General features: G+C 43.4%; 1 protein-coding gene across 2 annotated transcripts in view; it reads left to right on the forward strand.

Moving 5' to 3' along the window:
* Positions 1–18,019, forward strand: part of HIP1 (huntingtin interacting protein 1) — a 131,868-nt gene extending 113,849 nt beyond the window's left edge. For both annotated transcript variants that reach the window (XM_066599609.1, XM_066599610.1), the window contains exons 24-30: positions 5,374–5,467; positions 8,175–8,275; positions 9,933–10,038; positions 10,293–10,416; positions 12,155–12,216; positions 12,529–12,637; positions 16,887–18,019. In XM_066599609.1, the coding sequence (XP_066455706.1) occupies positions 5,374–5,467; positions 8,175–8,275; positions 9,933–10,038; positions 10,293–10,416; positions 12,155–12,216; positions 12,529–12,637; positions 16,887–16,897 (607 nt within the window). In that variant the 3' untranslated portion in view covers positions 16,898–18,019. The remainder of the gene's footprint in view (positions 1–5,373; positions 5,468–8,174; positions 8,276–9,932; positions 10,039–10,292; positions 10,417–12,154; positions 12,217–12,528; positions 12,638–16,886) is intronic.
* Positions 18,020–19,218: the final 1,199 nt, after the last annotated feature.

The raw sequence follows: 19,218 nt of genomic DNA on the forward strand, positions 1-19,218 counted from the left end.
TTATCAAGTGAATGTGGCCGATCTGTAAATATCATCCATTGTGATGTCTCTCTGACCTGTTTGTAGTAAGCAGTGGTCTTCAGACAAGGTGATTCTCTCACTAGGAAACCCAAACATCACTGAATAACTTTGTAGTTTTTGTCTGGTTCCTTATTAACATTGATCCGTGTTATCTATGTTGCAAAACAAGGTCTGCCCAGAGCACACATGTCAAACACAACGCCCGCCGGCTGTGCAGCAAGCTAACAGGTTCACCCAGCCTACAGCCCCGGTCCGGCGATGGCAGTGCAGAGTCTGACCTCTGCCTCCGGTGTCTTGTGTGCAATGTCCTGTTTGCAACGCACATGCTGAGATGAGAGGTCAGTAGTCACAGACTCAGAAGCAGACCGGAGCTGCAGGCTGGGTGAGTGGAATGCCTGTAGAGACACTATGAATACTGGGGCCACTATGGGGGTCCCTATTACTGGGGCCACTGTGGGGGACCCTATTATTACTAGGTCTACTATGAGGGCCACTATTACTACCAGGGCCACTATTACTACCAGGGTCACTATTACTACTGGGGCCACTATTATTACTGGGATCACTATTATTGGGGTCACTTACTACTGTGGCAACTATGGGATTCACTATTATTACTGGAACCACTATGGGGGTTACTATTTTTACTGGGGTCATAATGGGGTTCACTATTACTACTGGTGCCACTATGGGGGTTACTATAATTACTGGGATCACAATGGGGGTCACTATTACTGAGATCCTTATTAATACTGGGGCTGCTATTATTACTGGGGTCCCTTACTACTGGGGATACTATGGGGGACCCTTTTACTACTGTGGCCACTACGGGGGTCACTATTATTACTGGAACCACTATGGGGGTTCCTATAATTACTGGGATCACAATGGGGGTCACTATTACTGAGATCCCTATTAATACTAGGGCTGCTATTATTACTGGGGTCCCTTACTACTGGGGACACTATGGGGGACCCTTTTACTACTGTGGCCACTATGGGGGACACTGTTATTATACAGTCTTACAATTACAATCTCCACTTTAAAGGCAACCTTAAGGCTGATGTAGCCCTCGGTAAAAATGAGTTTGACATCCCTGGCCTAGAGCATATTGGCAAAGACATCTGTTAATGGGAGATTGGTAATGCCCACAACCTCTCATTGTATTGTGTCTTTGAGGGTATCATTTGTTGAAGGCTTATAGCTGTATACATTGCCTTTCAGTAAACCCCATAAGAAGAAATCAGGTGATATCAGGTCTGGGGATCTTGGTGGCCATAGATTTTTCAAAATCAGTCACTGAAATAACTTTCGATTTCCTGCATGCTTGCATTAGAGGTGCGCCATCTTATAGAAGGTAACACTTCTGGTTAGCCCACATTTTTTCACCGGTTTGTGGATAGAGGATCTTGTCACCTTCTTTCACCATACTTATTCTGAAGAGACCAATGACATTCATTAAATGAGCATGTTCTCCAGTATTCACAAGCAATAAACACACGCTGCTCAGTTGAGTCCATGTTTGTGACACACACCTGTTTGGCGGTTTTATCTCGACTTCATGGGTATAATGCACTTAGTTGAAAGGTGCGATGGTCCAATAGACATAAGGGAGATTTATGAAATGATCTCAAACAAAAGCTCTTTATTGCCCACAACAACCAATCACAGCGCAGCTTTCATTTCTTAAAGAGCATCTGAAAAATGAAAGTATAATGGAAAAGGTTTGGTTCAATGTTAGCCAGTAGAGCAAAATGTGATTGTTACCAGCAAGAGAAACCACGTAATCCTGTAGATATGATAGCTTTTAATGGCTAACAAAAATACATGATGTTCTTGCAAGCTTTCGAACCTCTCAGGGTCCTTCCTCAGGCATGCATTAAACAAAAAAAAACAGGTTTTCTTTGAGACAGTTTTCATAAATCTACTTGTTTAAGATCTTCATCAAGGTCAATTTCATACGGACCCAGACAAAAAGTACGGGGTTGTTGATGAATGTTCGGGCTTCCTAGCGAGAGAATCACTCTGTTGTTGATTGATCCTAAATCATCTAATTAGGGCTCAGGCTACCTGCAGACTTTTTGTAACGTGACTTTCTGATTTTAACAATTGAGTGACAACTGCAGTTCCCAGGGGGCACTCGGTTACATGAAACTCACAGTATTCCCCTGGACTGAGCTGTAGCTTGATAGCTATAAGGGGTTATCCCAAAATCTACAAATATCCCCTGTCCACAGGATTCGGGAATAACTTCATGATCGGTGGATGTCTCAGCGGTGAGACCCTCACCTGAGAATGGAGTAGTGACGCCAGACTGAATGGAGTGTTGGCTGCGCATGCATGGCCGCTGCTTTATTCTTTTCAATGAGCTGGACGGAAATTGCCAAGGGCTTGTACTCAGGTAATCTCCCGCTGTCCCAATGAAACTGAATGGAGCATCAATCAGGCATGCACAGTGCTGTTCCATTCTGTCTCCTCCTAATTAGAGGGGGTGCACTAAGCCTGTAGTGAGGAGGAGAGGGGGATTCTTGATCCCCATTCTTAGGATCAGTGGGGGTCTGAGCAGTGAAATCCCCACTAATCATAACCATATCCCCATACCAGTTGGAAAGTTGCACCACATAATACTAATTCTGGTTAGTATTTTGCATCAATATTGGGAAGGCAAAACCAGAAATGGATCCTACAGTGAAAACTGTATTGCAAAGATCTGCTCCTCTTCTGATTTTGGTCCTGGTTTTGCCTTACAAATAACTGATGCAAAATATTGGCCAAAATATACAATAAGTGGCTTAGAGGGGAATGTCATTTATTTGCAAGAAAATGCCACCATCTTTCTAATCAGAAATCGTATTGTGAGCTACAACAAATATGACTGTGTTGCATGTTAGGGCTCAGTCAGACGGGCGTTTTTTCGCGCGATTTGCGCATGCGCATGCATCCAGCGATTTTTTAAAACCATTGCTTTGCAATGGTATCGGACACATGAGCGCTTTTTATGCGCTCGTCCGATAAATTATAGAACAAAAAATCGCAGATCGCACCTATCTGCGATCTGCGATTTCTGTTCTCTTCTGTATATGCGCTCAATGGGGCCGGCGGCAGCAGCGCCGTCCCCATTGAGAACATATAGAAGACAAATCATTCTTCTCTGCCACAGCTGTAACAGCTGTGGCAGAGAAGAACGATGTTTGCCCATTGAATTCAATGGAGCGGCAGTACAGCCGCTCCATTGAAAGCAATGGGCTGCCGGCGTGCGCGGGGTGAATTGTCGGGAAGGGGTTAAATATATAAACCCTTCCCTGCAATTCATCCTAAAATGTGTTAAAATAAAAAAAAATTGTATACTCACCTTTCCGCTGCAGCCGGAGTCCAGCCGCGGCCGCTGTCAGTTCTCCTAAACTGCTTCTCGGCACTATTCAGCCGGCGGGGCTTTAAAATCCCCGCCTGCTGAATGATCTGCCTCTGATTGGTCACAGCCTGACCAATCAGAGGCCAGTTTCACTCACACACCCATTCATGAATTCATGAATGGGTGAGTGACTGCTGCCTCTCAGCGCTGAGCCAATCAGGGGCAGGTCTGACTCACATCCATTCATGAATTCATGAATGGGTGTGAGTGAGGCATGCCTCTGATTGGCTCAGCGCTGAGCCAATCAGGGGGCAGGTCTGACTCACACCCCCTTCACACCCACTGCAGGACGGCCGCTCGGAGCTCCAGCTGCCGGGAGAAGGTAAGTACATATATATTTTTTATTTTTACACATTTTAGGATGCATTGCAGGTAAGGGCTTATATATTTAAGCCCTTACCGACAATTCATCCCGGGCTCGCCCGCAGCGCATTGCTTTCAATGGAGACGGCTGTATTGCCGTCTCCATTGAATGCAATGCGCTGGACAGCTCCGGCCCGTTTCTAATGAAACGCGGCTAGGAGCAGATTTTCGGGCGATTTGCGGCGACTTGCGTGCACCGGTCACGCGATTTGCGGATGCGCATCCGTCATGCGATCCGCAAATCGCGCGAAAAAACGCCCGTGTGACTAAGGCCTTAGGATGATCTCCATCAGTCCCATAGATTTTGGATAGCACACATGCATGTCGTCCACTGAGCCATTCAGATGAGGGACACAGAACAGCTGTTCTTATGATCGGTGGGTGTTATAGCAGTAGGACCCCCAACAATCAGACACTTACCATCTAGCCCGTGGATAGGTGATTGTTGATTTTGGGACAACCCCTTTAAGGTATATTCACTTGCAGCATATTAGTTCCATGCATCTAAATGGGCTGTTTCTGCAGTAAGTGCATGGATTTCTACAAGCCCCATTCAGATGAATGCACAGTTGGAGAAATTTTGGCAACAAATCTTCCTTATTTGAATTCATCCTCAGATGCCTTATTAACCTATGTAACCAATTTTATTATGGTAATTCATCCAATCAAAGTTGCCTTACTTTATTTTTAGATGCATTGAAGCAATAAAATAATTGACCACCACTGATCAAACCTTCTGACATGTCACTATGACATATTAACCCTTTGCAATCCTATTTTGGATTCAGGATTTCTTAGGGGTTTTTCTCTTTTTGCCATTATACAATGGTGCCATCTGCTGGCTAGAGCCAGTACTGCAGTATGTGATATGTTGGAGAGGCCCCTGACAACAAAACAGCCAGTAGTCTACAGTAAGAATACCCTGCCGGACATCTCTCCAACATCGGAGCTGTACAGTCTTCAATCAGAATGTCTTTAGACGTCAGACGGTGGATTGGAAAGGGTTAAAAGTTTTTGAAAAGTTTAGTTCAACTTTAAGTTTAGGTTCACCATAGCATTACTATACTGTATTGTAATTTAGCACTTCATTCTTTTAAGAATGCTATATTCTACTACGGCTCTATCATTCTTTATGGGGAAGGACAACCTTACAAATATACATGGTAACACTAGTCACTGGTAATTAACCCTGTAATGACTAGCAATTTTTCAAATTTTCTTTTTCATCACCGCCTTTCTTTTCTTTTTCTTTTTTTTTCGTGGGGGATAAGTTATATTTCTGAATGATCCTATTTAATGTCATGTATTGAAAAACTTTTAGAAAATAACGTGGGGTGAAATGAAAAAAAAAAATTCTTAAATTGCGCTATCTAATGATACATTCTCTGAGTGTATGTGTCCGTGAACACTGGTGGTGCACGGCAGATGCAATTGAGTCCAGATATACACTAACATTCAGTCATGAAATGCAGAAGTCACCTGAAAAAATATTAAAAGGTGATACTTTATTCTATAAGTTCATCTGTATACTACTTGTCCTTACTTTGTCATTGTGCGGATGTGTTTGTGTTCTGCAGGATCCTCGGCTCGTGCACAGATCTCATGCAGGGGATTCAAGCCTTGATACTGGCCTCCAAGGACCTGCAGAAGGAAATTGTGGAGAGTGGAAGTGTCAGTAAATCCTTTGCTTGTGTCTTGTTTTGCCTAATTAAGATTAAAACTAGAGATGAGCGAGTATACTCGCTAAGGCACATTACTTGAGCGAGTAGTGCCATAGCTGAGTACCTCCCCGCTCGTCTCTAAAGATTCGGGGCCCGGTGGGGGGAGGGGAGCGGCGGGGGAGATCTCTCTCTCCCTCCCTCCCTCTCTCTCTCTCCCTCTCCCTCTCTCTCTCTCGCCCCCACTCCCCGACGCAACTCACCTGTCACCCGCGCCGGCCCCCGAATCTTTAGAGACGAGCGGGGAGATACTCGGCTAAGGCACTACTCGCTCGAGTAATGTGCCTTAGCGAGTATACTCGCTCATCTCTAATTAAAACCCCTCATTGTAATAACATTGTATCACTTGTCTGTATTGTAAAGTGGGCAACATAATCAGAAATAAATAACATGAAACTGAAGGCCAGCCCTTCTATTCAGACATAATTATATGTGTGGGACAAGTATTGCACAGCATCGATTAGTACGCCGTTAACCTGATAAACCCGCCCTATTGTATCTTGGCATTGGCCCACATTCTTTGCTTGGACACCAATAGACGATAAAACTGTAATGTTAACTTCTTACAAGCACGAATGATAAGTGTTTCAGCCAATGGGAGAGCGTTTCATCAAGTGGAACCATTAATATACAGCACTGCAGACGTCTTAAATATTGTATGTTAACTAGAGATGAGCGAGCGTACTCTTTTCGGGTGTTTTTACACTCAAGTAACTGACTACTCGGATGAAAAGATTCGGGGGGTGCTGGGGGTGAGCGGGGGGTTGCAGAGGGGAGTGGGGGGGGGAGCTCTCCCCTCTTCCCCACTGTTACCCCCTGCTCCACCACGCCGCCCCCCGGGGCCTCCCGAATCTTTTCGTCCGGGGAGTCAGTTACTCGGAAAAAGCGGTGCTCGAGTGCAAAAACACCCGAACTGAGTACGTTCGCTCATCTCTAATGTTAACCCATTAGGTACCAGGGTGTTTTGGTCCTGACCAGACACTTTTTAGTGATTTTACCCATGTGGTTGGTTTTACTGCCCTATTTCTTTTTCTTCAGCTACCAAAATTATTTTTTGCTGCATTTTTTTCCTTGACCTATAGGGCGATTATTTTATATATTTTTTTCACTGACTTTTTTCCCATTTTTTTAGTTTTGTTAGGGGTAAAACCTAAAGAAAATGATTTCTTTTTAACTTGGTAATTTTTAAAATTAGTATATTTACTCTAAAATAAAATATGGAAAGTGGTTCCTTATTTTGTTTTGGATGATTTGATATAGAATATGTACAGTTTTGGATTACAGGGCGCATACGGCGATGGTTTTGGTTGGTGCCGGTGGTGGGCCATTTTCTTTTTTTCATGTATCGGTATATATTTTTATTTTATTCTGTAATTTTTCTTTACTCATTTTTGTAGCTATTTTTTTACCATCTATGTCCTCCATGACGTCATATAAGACCTCTGGGGGACATGCACATTGTATTTTTTTATTTTTAATCTCACACACCTCCACTGTAGCTGTGACAGTAATCTGCTAGCATCCTTCAGCTTTGCTGTAACGGGGAAATACGGCAGTCACATGATCGCCGGGTCACATAGCCGAACTTCCACTTCCACTTTCACTCTTTAGTACATAGCGCTCATTGAGTGCTATGCAGCCTGGAAAGGAGAAAGTGGTTAAAAACTGCTTGTTCCTTCTCCTCCGGGTCCTCGGTTGTGTTTGACAGCCAAGGACCCGAGCTGCTCCTTCTTTATTTCAGAAGCATAGCCTTTAGTCTGAGATTAAAGCCCAGCACCAAGCACCGTATATTTACTGAGCTTGGTCCTTAAAGGGTTAATGTATACATCTATAGCCTACTTTGCTTGTCAAGCTGACTTTTGCATTGAAGTCTTTGGAGATTTTCCACTCAACATCAGGCCTCTTTCACACGGGCACTTTGATTTTCGACCGCCTGCTTCACGGCCGAAAATCGCATTAACGAGAGGCAGACGCAACTGAGGCGCGGCTGCGTCTCCTGTTTTCTCTCCCATTCAGACAGACAGCCTGCACCGTATATATGCCGTAGCCCAGAATACCATCGCCCAGAGAGGGCGGGGAAAGAGTTCAGCTCTCCCTCCCCTGTCTGTCCCTTGCTGCCTGCCGGCAAAGGGAGGGGGTGGGAGCTTAGCGGAGCTAGTGTGCTAAACTCCCTCCCCATTTCTGCCAATTGCTGGCTGCCAGCAAGGAGAGGGGGCGGGGGCTTAGCAGAGCTAGTAGCGCTGCACTCCCTCCCCCTCTGCCTGCCAGCAGCTTCCATTGGCTCAGTGCTATCTTTTCTGGGCCGCGCGTAATAGCAGCCGCCAGAATCTGCATCGTATGTGCTATTTTTTTCGGAAGACCGATTTTACTTGCTGGAAAATCGCCCATCTGAATGAATGCATTGGAAACCAATTGAATGAATGCATTGGAAACCAATCCTTTTGATGGTCACGATTTCACTGTGATAAAACTCTTGTGTGAATATAGCCTTACCTTGATATTTCTGCAGTATATCCATCTATAGAACACCAGACTTCATGGCATGAATTGTTCTTCTGGATACAGTTGGTGCTCTTATTGTATTCTAGCGAGACACCAACCCTTCAGTCATGCTTCGTTCTACGTATTCACTGTGTCTTCTTCTGTTCCTTGTTCTGCAGGGTGCAACATCTCCCAAAGAATTCTATGCTAGAAACTCCAGATGGACAGAAGGGCTGATCTCCGCTTCTAAGGCAGTGGGTTGGGGCGCTACTGTGATGGTGTAAGTGAGAATGAGGTCCTTACTTACTTACAAGTATAAGTCCTTTTAGACAGAGAAATCAGCTTGTCTAAACAGACCCTATGTAATGTAGTGCTCTATGTTAATCCGGCGGCACTAGACATATTTCACCAGCCACTTTGGCTACATGTTTGAGAACAGTCATTGCTGATTTTATCTGATTCTTAGTTCATCAGCTCGTTGTGTCACTAGCTTTGGCTAGCTGTCTGCTTTATGTTGACACGGTTTTGCGCTTTTTAACGCACTTCATCACCCATCTTAATGATGGGGTGAGTTATAAACCACTGTCTTACACAGCGCTTTTTGCCGGCGCTATGTGTGAGAAGAGAAGTGAACGAGAAGTTTGCGATTCCCAACAATGATTTGCCTGTCTAAACAAGCTACACGAGTGCAAACGAGCTTGTGATGACGTCATCAGCTCGTTCGCTTGGACGGACGACAATCGTGAGGTTCTCATTCTGTGTAAAAGGGCCATTAGGCTTGCTGCAAAGTGCAGATGGGACACATTGTACTTTGATTTTGATAGCACAGCTCAGAAAGTTATTTTATCTAAACACATTTAAAAGCTATTGTTCTCTTACCTTAATACAATAAAGCCCATTGTAAAGTTATTGAAAGTGTAAATAAAGCCCCCACCCACCCCTGATAGCAGAGCCCTGATATGATATCTCCTTAAGGGGCTCCTGCACACAAGCGTATGCGTTTTTACGTTCGCTCGGACAGGCTGTGAATTCGCATGAATGGAGCTTTCTCTTGTCCATTCACAGGGCTGGGTGCAATGTTTTTAGTGAAAAAATATGCCGCACCCCGGAATACCCTCGCTCGCCATAAATCCTCAGGATGCCTTCAAATGCCTAAATAGAGGCACCTGTAAGCTTTTTGCAGCGTTGAACTGCTAAAATGCCTCCCTCTTTTTTTTTTCTTTCCCAGCTTCCATAGGAATCTATGGGCGCCGCTTTATATCGGTCAAAAGACATTTCCAGAACTTTCTTTTTACCCACTGTAAATTCGCCGCCGCTGTATTTCAGTCGCATATGTTCCATTTTTTTACGGTGCAATGTTTTTATGCACCGTATATTTGCCCGTGTGAACGAATGCTTTGGAAACCAATTCCCCAGATGGTCACGTATATCGGTTGGCCATAAAAACTCATATGTGCTCATGTGAATGAAGCCTTAGACTTGGGCTACCTGGCAATTTTGGGATCTAAACATATTTCATGGCCAAATATCACACTATAGCCCAGCTATATCTGAACCTAAAACAAACCAATGTGGTCAAGTTGTGACCTTCAAGTTACTTTGACCTGACAACCACAAAAAATCAGAGCCTCAAGGATTGTTGGGTTGTGACAACATTGGGTAACATATCAGGATGGGATGTAACAGGGCCATAGTGCAATCCTTGGCCACATGATGTGTGTTGCACCAATATTCATTGTATGTCATTGACATTCATATCAGTGACAATATGGCCCCGACCATCACTCAAAGTTGCATGTGGCTCACAAGGTACAAAAGGTTGTGGACCATCTCTCTTATACTATTAGCTTTATTTTTGCTTTTTCTACCTTCTTTTGTCTTCCCTATACAATCTCTACTTAGGGATTTCTTCTCATCATGTTGTTTTCTCCTTTCAGGGATGCTGCAGATCTTGTGGTCCAAGGACAGGGAAAATTTGAAGACCTTATTGTTTGTTCCCATGAAATTGCAGCCAGCACTGCCCAACTTGTAGCAGCTTCCAAGGTATAATACATATATTGAAATGGATTAATTACCCTTGATCTAGATTGAGCTTGTAATGGTCATTGCCTTCTCCAAAATCACACCAACAGTAGGGCAAATTGGAATTGATGATGTTCCCAACTAGACCATAGTCGTGGGTTCCACTATGAACCTCACAATTGCCTTTATGAGAAGAATAACCAAACTTATCTTGTTTAATCGGCCTTGCTTTCATCTTAATGGATTTAACAACACATCCTCTGTTATTTCTGTAGGTAAAGGCTGACAAGAATAGTTCTAATTTGACCAGACTACAACAAGCCTCTAAAGTTGTAAATCACAATGCTGCTGGGGTGGTAGCTTCTACAAAGTCAGTCAAGTCCCAGGTTGAAGAAGAAGGTAGGTAGAAACTTGTTCAGCTTGTCAGGCATAATTTTAAAGGGGTTCTACCAGAATCTCAAGTTATATCCTATCCACAAAATAGGGGCTAACTTGCTGATTGGTGGGGGTCTCAGCCCCAATCTCGAGAAAGGGGCTCCTGTGTCTTGCTCTCCTGTCACTGCAGGGGTTGCTTCTCACCCCCCATAATGATGTTACTGTAAATGGAGTTGGCACTCTATTTATTTCAATGGGGCTAATGGAAATACCTGAGTATGTGCTGCTTTAGTATTTCATCAGTCCCACTGAAAGTAAGGGCTCTTGCACACTTGCATTTTTCTTGCGCGTTTTTTTCACGCGATATCTCTACGTTTTTTTCACGCGATTGACAATGGGACTTTCTAATGTTAAAAACACGTTGCACAAAAATTGCAAAGCACCAACTTGCGATGCGTTTTTAATATTAGAAAGTTCCATTGACAATCACGTGAAAGAAACGCGCAAGAAAAACGCAAGTGTGCAGAAGCCCTAAATGATGCGCATGCACGACCAGCGATTTATTTAGTTTCCTCTTCACTTCAGGGGTGCAGTAACCCTGTAGTGAAGAGGACGAGGACATCGGACCCCTGTTCTTGAGACCGCCACCAATCAGCAAGTTATTCCTTATCCTGTCAATAGGGAATGACTTGAAATTCTGGTACAACTCTGTTAAGGGACCTTGAAACAAATATATGGCATAAAAGCATAAAAGCAATGCATTACAGAGTTTTGTTTGAATTCTGTCTGTTCCTTTTCTGAAGCATAAAAACGGAGTTTAAACTAAACTAATTACTTCTGGGTTTTTTTCCCACCGATTTCAATAGGTTTTCAGAAAACTGAATACATTGAGTTTGATTCTATTCTTTTATGGTTCTGATTTTTTAACAGAACCATAGTGAAACGGAATTATTCTGAAAGCATTCAATTTTTTGTTAAACTGATTGAAATCAATGGGAAAAAAAGCAGAAATGCTCAATTCCATTTAAATTCCGTTTTTCTGTTTCAAAAAAGGAACAGACCGAATTAAAATAAAAATTTAAAGCCTATGTACACCTTTGCATTTTTTTTAATCAATGTGTTTTTGAAAAGGAAGACTTTTTGTAGTTCGTTTTCGTTAAAAATTTATTATTAGTTGGTTTCTATGCTTGTGTTGTTTTCTAAGTCACTGCAGGCTGGAAGATTAAAATCTTAGCAAATTCCTAGCTTGTTCCCCTGTTATGAAGATCCATTCCCTTCCTTTCCACTGAACTACTCCAGAGGGCTGTATGACACTGCTAGGAAATGATGGAGGAGATCAGGAGGAGAGTGATCAGCATCTACTGAGAGGATAAGAGCTGTGTAGTACTGAGTGGGTGTGGTTATGCTACACAGCCTATGAAACAGGAGAGGGGGGGGGAGAGCTGAGCTTGTGCATATTCATGAGAGAGACCAGCTGATCAGTGCTGGGAATATCCCTCAGCCAGGAACATGAATGTAGGACAGCCTGCAAGCCACGTACAAAGTTTTCTAAGTGCATAAGTAGGGAAACTCAATGTAAAAAAAACAGAGAAATGCATCAGTTTTTTTCTGCAGGGACTTAATAAAACATGTATGTATTGATTTCTCATGCACAAACGTTTCCATAGCCTTAAAGCAGATGTGAAGAAGCCCTTACTTCTAACTTGCATATCAAGTTTAGAAGAGTGTATATCTAACATGTCTTCTCTCTTTCTACGAACAGATGCAATGGATTTCTCCAGTATGACCCTAACACAAATCAAGCGTCAAGAGATGGACTCTCAGGTATTAAATCATGTTTATTTTCAACTTTTCTAAGTTTTACAGCTCATTACTTCATTTACCTTAATTTAGTTTCAAATTTGACCCAACTAATAGTAAAACAAGCAAGAAAGAACATTCTATAAATGCGCATTGTCTTCTTTTCCATGCCTATGTTAACCTAATAAAAGGAAAACCTTGGAAAATCCACACTTTTGGAAACTCTTACAGTAGAAGCAATTTTACAAGTAGGACATTGTAGAACTTGGGACAAGTTCTGTTGTTCTACTCTAATATGATTGTCTTAAAAACAAATAAAATCTTTTCATTTGATAGGTTCGAGTCCTGGAGTTGGAGAGCCAGTTGCAAAAAGAGAGAGAAAAACTTGGAGACTTGAGGAAGAAGCACTACGAATTAGCTGGAGTCTCAGAAGGGTGGGGAGATGGTAAGCATAACGTCAATATTGGCTAACTTTTAACTTGATTTCTCATTTAACATGGCACGGAAGTCACAAAAATAGTTCACAATCATATTTGCATACAGACTAAAGTAAACAATGCATAAAGGTGAACTAACATCTGCTATGTATTAACCCATTTAGGACCAGGCACAGTAAACATACGGCGCCTGCTCCCAGGCTTAAAGCCCAGCTGTATGTAAAATTACGGCGGGGATTTAAGTTTCCTGGCTCTGCAATCAATCAGACACAGGGCAGGTTGTCAGCTGTTAGTAACAGGAGGAGAAGGCAGGAGGGGTTTTTAACCTTTTCTACCTGTTCCTTCCCCGAGTACACAGTGCTCAATGAGCGCTGTGTACTGAAAAGTGAAAGTGGAAATGTAACTTCCACTATGGGAGCCGGTGGATCATGTGACTGCCGGAATTCCCTGCTACAGCAGAGCTGCAGGGTTGTACTAGACCCTGACCAGCTCTGCCAGTGACTAATGTCACTACAGGGGATGTTTTACCCTGTAACTGGGGCTCTTACGGATGCCCCAGCTACAGTTGGAAAGTGTTGAATAAAAAAACCAAAAAACATGTAAATGTCCCCCAGAGGTCTTACATGACGTGACGGGGACATAGATAGTAAAAAACATAATTACATACAACAGTAAATAAAAATTACAGAATACAACAACTATATATACATAAGAAAAAAAATAACCCAAAACAGTCGCTAAATGCGCCCTGTGATCCAAAACCATACCATACATATTATATATCAAAACGTCCTAAACAAAATGAGGAACCCGCTCCCATACTTTATTTTAGTGTACATATACTAATTTTTTTTTAAAACTAGAAATGTAAAAAAATTTTTTTTTTTAGCTTTTTACCCCCAATAAAACAAAAAGAAACTGAAAAAAAGTGAAAAAGTTTAAAAAAAAAACTCAGCAAAAATAATTTTGATAGCTAAAGGAAAAAAAATAGGGCAGTAAAACCACCACATGGGTAAAATCCCTAAAAAGTGTCTGGTCCTTAAGGTACAAAACAGCCTGGGCCTTAAAGGGGTTGTCCCGCGAAAGCAAGTGGTGGTATACACTTCTGTATGGCCATATTAATGCACTTTGTAATATACATTGTGCATTAATTATGAGCCATACAGAAGTTATTCACTTACCTGTTCCGTTGCTAGCGTCCCCGTCTCCATGGTGCCGTCTAATTTCAGCGTCTAATCTTCCGATTAGACGCGCTTGCGCAGTCCGATCTTCTCCCTTCTGAATGGGGCCGCTCGTGCCGGAGAGCTGCTCCTCGTAGCTCCGCCCCATCACGTGTGCCGATTCCAGCCAATCAGGAGGCTGGAATCGTCAATGGAACGCACAGAGCCCACGGTGCACCATGGGAGAAGACCTGCGGTCCACCGTGGGTGAAGATCCCGGCGGCCATCTTCGCAAGGTAAGCAAGAAGTCGCCGCAGCGCGGGGATTCGGGTAAGTACTATCCGTTTTTTTTTTTTACCCCTGCATCGGGTTTGTCTCGCGCCGAACGGGGGGCCTATTGAAAAAAAAAAAAACCCGTTTCGGCGCGGGACAACCCCTTTAAGGGGTTAATTGGTGTTCTGCAAATAACCAAACAAAAACCAGTTCCTGTTAGTTCATTGTGCAAATACAGGATGGTAGAGTACCTCCACAGCACCATCTGTTAGAAGGCGACTTCCCTATTAGACAGTGTTCGACCTTTCAACAGGCCTTGACAACATGGATATAAGCCAAACCAGAGTTGTCTTCAGAAAGAGAAAACACCCATGTGCAGACAGGCTGCTTCGGTGTGTTTGCCCCCCATTAGTGCCTGTTAGTTTAGTAAGGTTATTCCCATACATAATCTCGCGGCTTGGCCGCAGCAAAAACTGCGAGATTTCCGCCGGGAGAACCGCCGCGGAAAAAGCCGCGGCGGCTTTGAAACGGCACGGCCGCTCGCTCTTTCGCTACGGCCGGCGCTCCCACAGAGGAGAGGCGCGGCCGCAGCGGAATGAAAAAAAGAATGGACATGCTGCATATTCTGAAACCGCGGCCGCGGAAGCCGCGGTTCCAGACGGACTTACCGCATCGGATTGGCCGTCCCGTGTGGACGAGATTTCTGAGAAATCTCGTCCACATGGCTGGCTAATCCCGAGATTAGCGGCCGCGGGCGGATTCGCCGCAGCGAAATTCCGCGCGGCAAATCCGCCTTCTGTGAACCAAGCCTTAAAGTATAGGCCATGCTGATTCCTCTAGAGTGTGAGACACTTCATGCAGGAGCTCTCCATTATGGCTGATTAGGTTGGCAAGTAGGAGATTCTCCGTTTGTCAGAGCAAATGCAAATGGATTGTCTTGATGGTTCAATCCCATTTCCATCGGGATAATACATTAAAATGTCAAAAGTATGGGATGACAGTATGTAAATTGATTATGAAGTTGTGCTACGTAGAAACCGCTCACAAACGTATAAGCTGTGAGTTGATGTCTTGTAAGTGAGGCTGATCAAAGGCCAGCATGCTCATAGCAAGGCAACGAGAATTATCAGAGCTCGAACAAGGCATGATAGTGAGGGGCAGATAGATGGGATGTTCCATTTCCATAGTTGTGCGGGCATTTAACATTCCTCAATCAACACTGTCACTTGTGTACTGGGAATACATCACAGAAGGCATTACCATCCACAGTGGACAGTGCTGTGGCCGCCAACGGGTGTTTAATGACTGCAACCAGCATCAGCTGGCTAGATTTGTCTGTATGAACAGACCGATGACATCACCAGAAATTACATCCACATTCAATGCAGGAGGCACCACATGCATACCCCATAGGTCAGTGCAGTGTCTTTAGCTTCCATGTATTCCATAAGAGCAGAAAACCCACCAAAGTGCCTCTGTTCACAGCATGACACTAGACACAGTGACTCACCTGGCCTCATAAGAATGTTAACTGGACCCTAGAGGACTAGCAACATGTGGCATGGATGGATAAGTCATGGTACCAATTGCTTCAGGCTCATGATAGGGTTCATGTGTGGCACAGACCCCATGAATCCATGAATGCCAATTGTCAACAAGGCACTATGCAAGCTGGTTCTATACTAGTGTGGGGTGTGTTCCTAGGGCATGGGTTGGGTCCATTGGTCTGCCTAAACATATCATTGACTGGTTCCTGCTACATTTCACTACTTGGTGACCATTTGCAGCCTTTTATGAACTTCATGTACCAACACAATGATGGGTTATTCCAGCAGGATAATGAGCTGTGCCATTGGGCACAAGTTGTCCAGAATTGGTTCGAGGAGCTTGCTGGAGAGTTCCTGCAAATAGTATCGCTGGCACGTTCACCTGACATGAGCCCAATTGAACATTTATGGGTTGGTGGAGAGGTCCATTCGCAGCCAAGGTCCTGCACTTACAAATGCCACAGAGCAATCTTAGATGTCCAGTTGGCATGCCTCAACATGCCTCCAATGTCTTCCATCCTCTTGTGGAATTGATGCTACATCAGGTTGCTGCACTTTGATGGACTACCGGGGTCCTACACAGCATAAGTTCCTGTCCCATGACTTTTGGCATGTCGGTATATATTTTTTTGTATTCCCCATTTAGCCTCTTCAAGAGGCTCTAAAAACAAAAATGTAATTACCCAGTTTTCCTTGTTTCTACTTTGGGTACCAAAGAGGAAATGCTAGTGACAGTATAGAAAGTGTAGAGATCCGCAATAGTATTCTCTAATGATTAAAGTCTGAAGTACTCCCTATGGTGTAAATACAAATTTTGCTTCTATTTCCTTTAACTTTGCAGTGCAGCTGAAAGACATTGAATGCAGAGCAGAAATCAATGTGCAGGGAACTGCTGCTTGTGACACAAAGTGTTGCTCATATCAGATTTTAACCCCTATGTTGCCATTATTCCATTACTAAGGCTTCCTTCACACTTCCGTCTGCTCATTTCTTCCATGGGTTGTGTTATAAATGCTAGAAAAAAATAGCGCATCATGCTGCATTAATTTTTTTTAGTTAAATGATGTAATCCCTGACTGGAACTGGACAAACCCATTATATAGTCAGTGGGTTTGACCAGGTGCCGCCAGTTTCCGTCATTTTCACTAATCCAGCTGCCATTTAATTTTCGTTCTTCTATTCCACAATGAAACAGAAGTTCAAAGTTTGAACGGAGCCCTAAATAACTTATGGCAATAATGTAATTTGTCCTTTCTTGTGATTCTTTTTCACCACAGCTGCTGAATAAGCTGTATTACAGCTTCCACTCAACGTACAGAACGCACACAGCAGATAACTTTGAAAGCACACGTCTTTGGCATTCAACTCAGATCTTCTCAATACAGCCTGGACTGGCCACGTCTAACTGGTTATGAGTATTCCCAACGGGCTACAGAAAGGATGTAGAGGAGTATCGATGGTGCGAAGGAAAGGATTCAGGAACCTTTATACTGCCCGCCACGCTCAACTACTACTCACCTTCAATGCTTGGAAGACAACTGTATTCCATTTCTTGATATGTATATGTTAATTCAGGATCACATGATGGGGGCCAGAAAAACTCAACAAGGTGCGGAGTAATAGCTCTAGCCTTCAACGTCAGACTTCTGGTACCTAAAAGAGACGACTAGGTGCTTAAATACCGCCTTCAGTTAATTCCACTCAGCTAAATACAATTCATTATTTGGTATGGAGGGATCAGGAGCACAATTAAGCCCCTAGGGGGCCTATGAGAGAGACCTACAGCTATTATTGTTCAGTCATATTTAAATTAGCTGGCAAAGAAAATGGACTGCTACTTTTGCCTTATAGGTTACTGGACAATAGTAGAGTTACAGAAAGGGAACTACTTGATATTACCGGTGCTGTAAACTTAAACATGCAGCAAAGTTTTCGGGAGGCATCGGGATTATACGAGGATATTGGTTTTAACTAAACATGTAGAATTGTTTGGAAGACATCAATATTATATATTGTATAAATGCACAGAGGAAGCTGCGACCACAATGTGAGGGAAGATTACAGATTAGCACTCATGACCTAAGATCACCCAGTCAACTTAAGACCCCAGCACAGATTTTTGTCCATGAAATGTCAACTTTTCAAGACAAATCCTGTGTGAATTCTTTCCTTTGGTCGGTGCTATATGGGTCTTTTCCCAGGGTCCTGTCATATCGTGCACTGCCATCTAGGTTTACAGCAAGAAGAGAGATGTGAAGGAATGTAGGCCATGGATTCTGAACACACTGTGACCATACGAGAAGACATTATATAGGCCATGGTGTTATAATGTTTTCACCTTCGTGCCATAAGGTTTGGCACTAGTAGATGTCACTATTGCATTTACACAAATAAATCCATCTTCATTTTTCCTGATTCTTTTTATTCTGTTCTATAAATGCCTTATTATTACTGATGGGATTCTACATATGGTCAGCCGCAAGGTTCGGGCTGTCCACCGGGGAATCGGAAGCGGGACTCAATGCAATCAGATGACTCCAGTTGAAAGAGGGGGTACCTGAATGAGACAGCCCTGTTAATGTGCTAGAACGCAGCCTTGTAGTAAAGTATGTACAGGTGTAGCAGAGATGAATTGGGTATATTTTTTTACACTGGAGGCATTTCTGGAAGTTTTGGAGTATTCCAGGCCCGACCAATCTCCTGCAATTTGGCCTAGAAATGTTGGTAAGTATTAGAGATGAGCGAGTATACTCGCTAAGGCACATTACTCGAGCGAGTAGTGTCTTAGCCGAGTATCTCCCCGCTCGTCTCTAAAGATTTGGGGGCCAGCGGCGGGGGAGAGCGGGGAGGAACGGAGGGGAGATATCTCTCTCTCCCTCTCTCCCCCCCCCCGCTCCCCGCCACAACTCACCTGTCACCCGCGCCGGCCCCCGAATCATTAGAGAAGAGCGGGGAGATACTCGGCTAAGGCACTACTCGCTCGAGTAATGTGCCTTAGCGAGTATACTCGCTCATCTCTAGTAAGTATGCATATCATTACAACAGATTGCAGCATATTATAAACTCAGCCTTGCCGAATTGATAAACTCAGTTCCGTATTTGTTTCTAAGTGTTTCTGAAACGTAATTTAGAGTATAAAAGTTATATTATTACTTTGATTAAATGTAAAGAAGAGCTAAAAGAGTTTTTAAGTTGTCTCTTTTGCTGCAGCTTTGCAGAATATCTGTCCTGGGTTCACGTTGTCCATGGTTCAGGCAGCATGAACCTGGTGACAGGTCCACTTTAAAGTTACAGGTCAAAGTCTAGTGCTGTGTACTCCTATGTCCTCATGAGTGGATCTCAACACTGCTCTGGACTTGTTCAGTCTTGTTATAGGGACATGATCCTAGTGGACAGGATAGTTTCTTACAGTTGCTAAAAATTCGATGGAGGTACTGACATGTTCTGAACAATTAACAGAAAGAGTTCAGCAATTTATTCTGTTTGCATCAAATTTGACCCTCCCATAAGCAAGGAGCAACCAAAATTTCTATTCATCTGACCAGGTGATGCTTTTCAACTGCTCAGTGATCCAATTTTGTGTTGTTTTGTTCACTGAAGCCTCACTTT

Source organism: Eleutherodactylus coqui, chromosome 4 (assembly GCF_035609145.1).
Source record: "Eleutherodactylus coqui strain aEleCoq1 chromosome 4, aEleCoq1.hap1, whole genome shotgun sequence".
Classification (NCBI taxonomy): domain Eukaryota; kingdom Metazoa; phylum Chordata; class Amphibia; order Anura; family Eleutherodactylidae; genus Eleutherodactylus; species Eleutherodactylus coqui.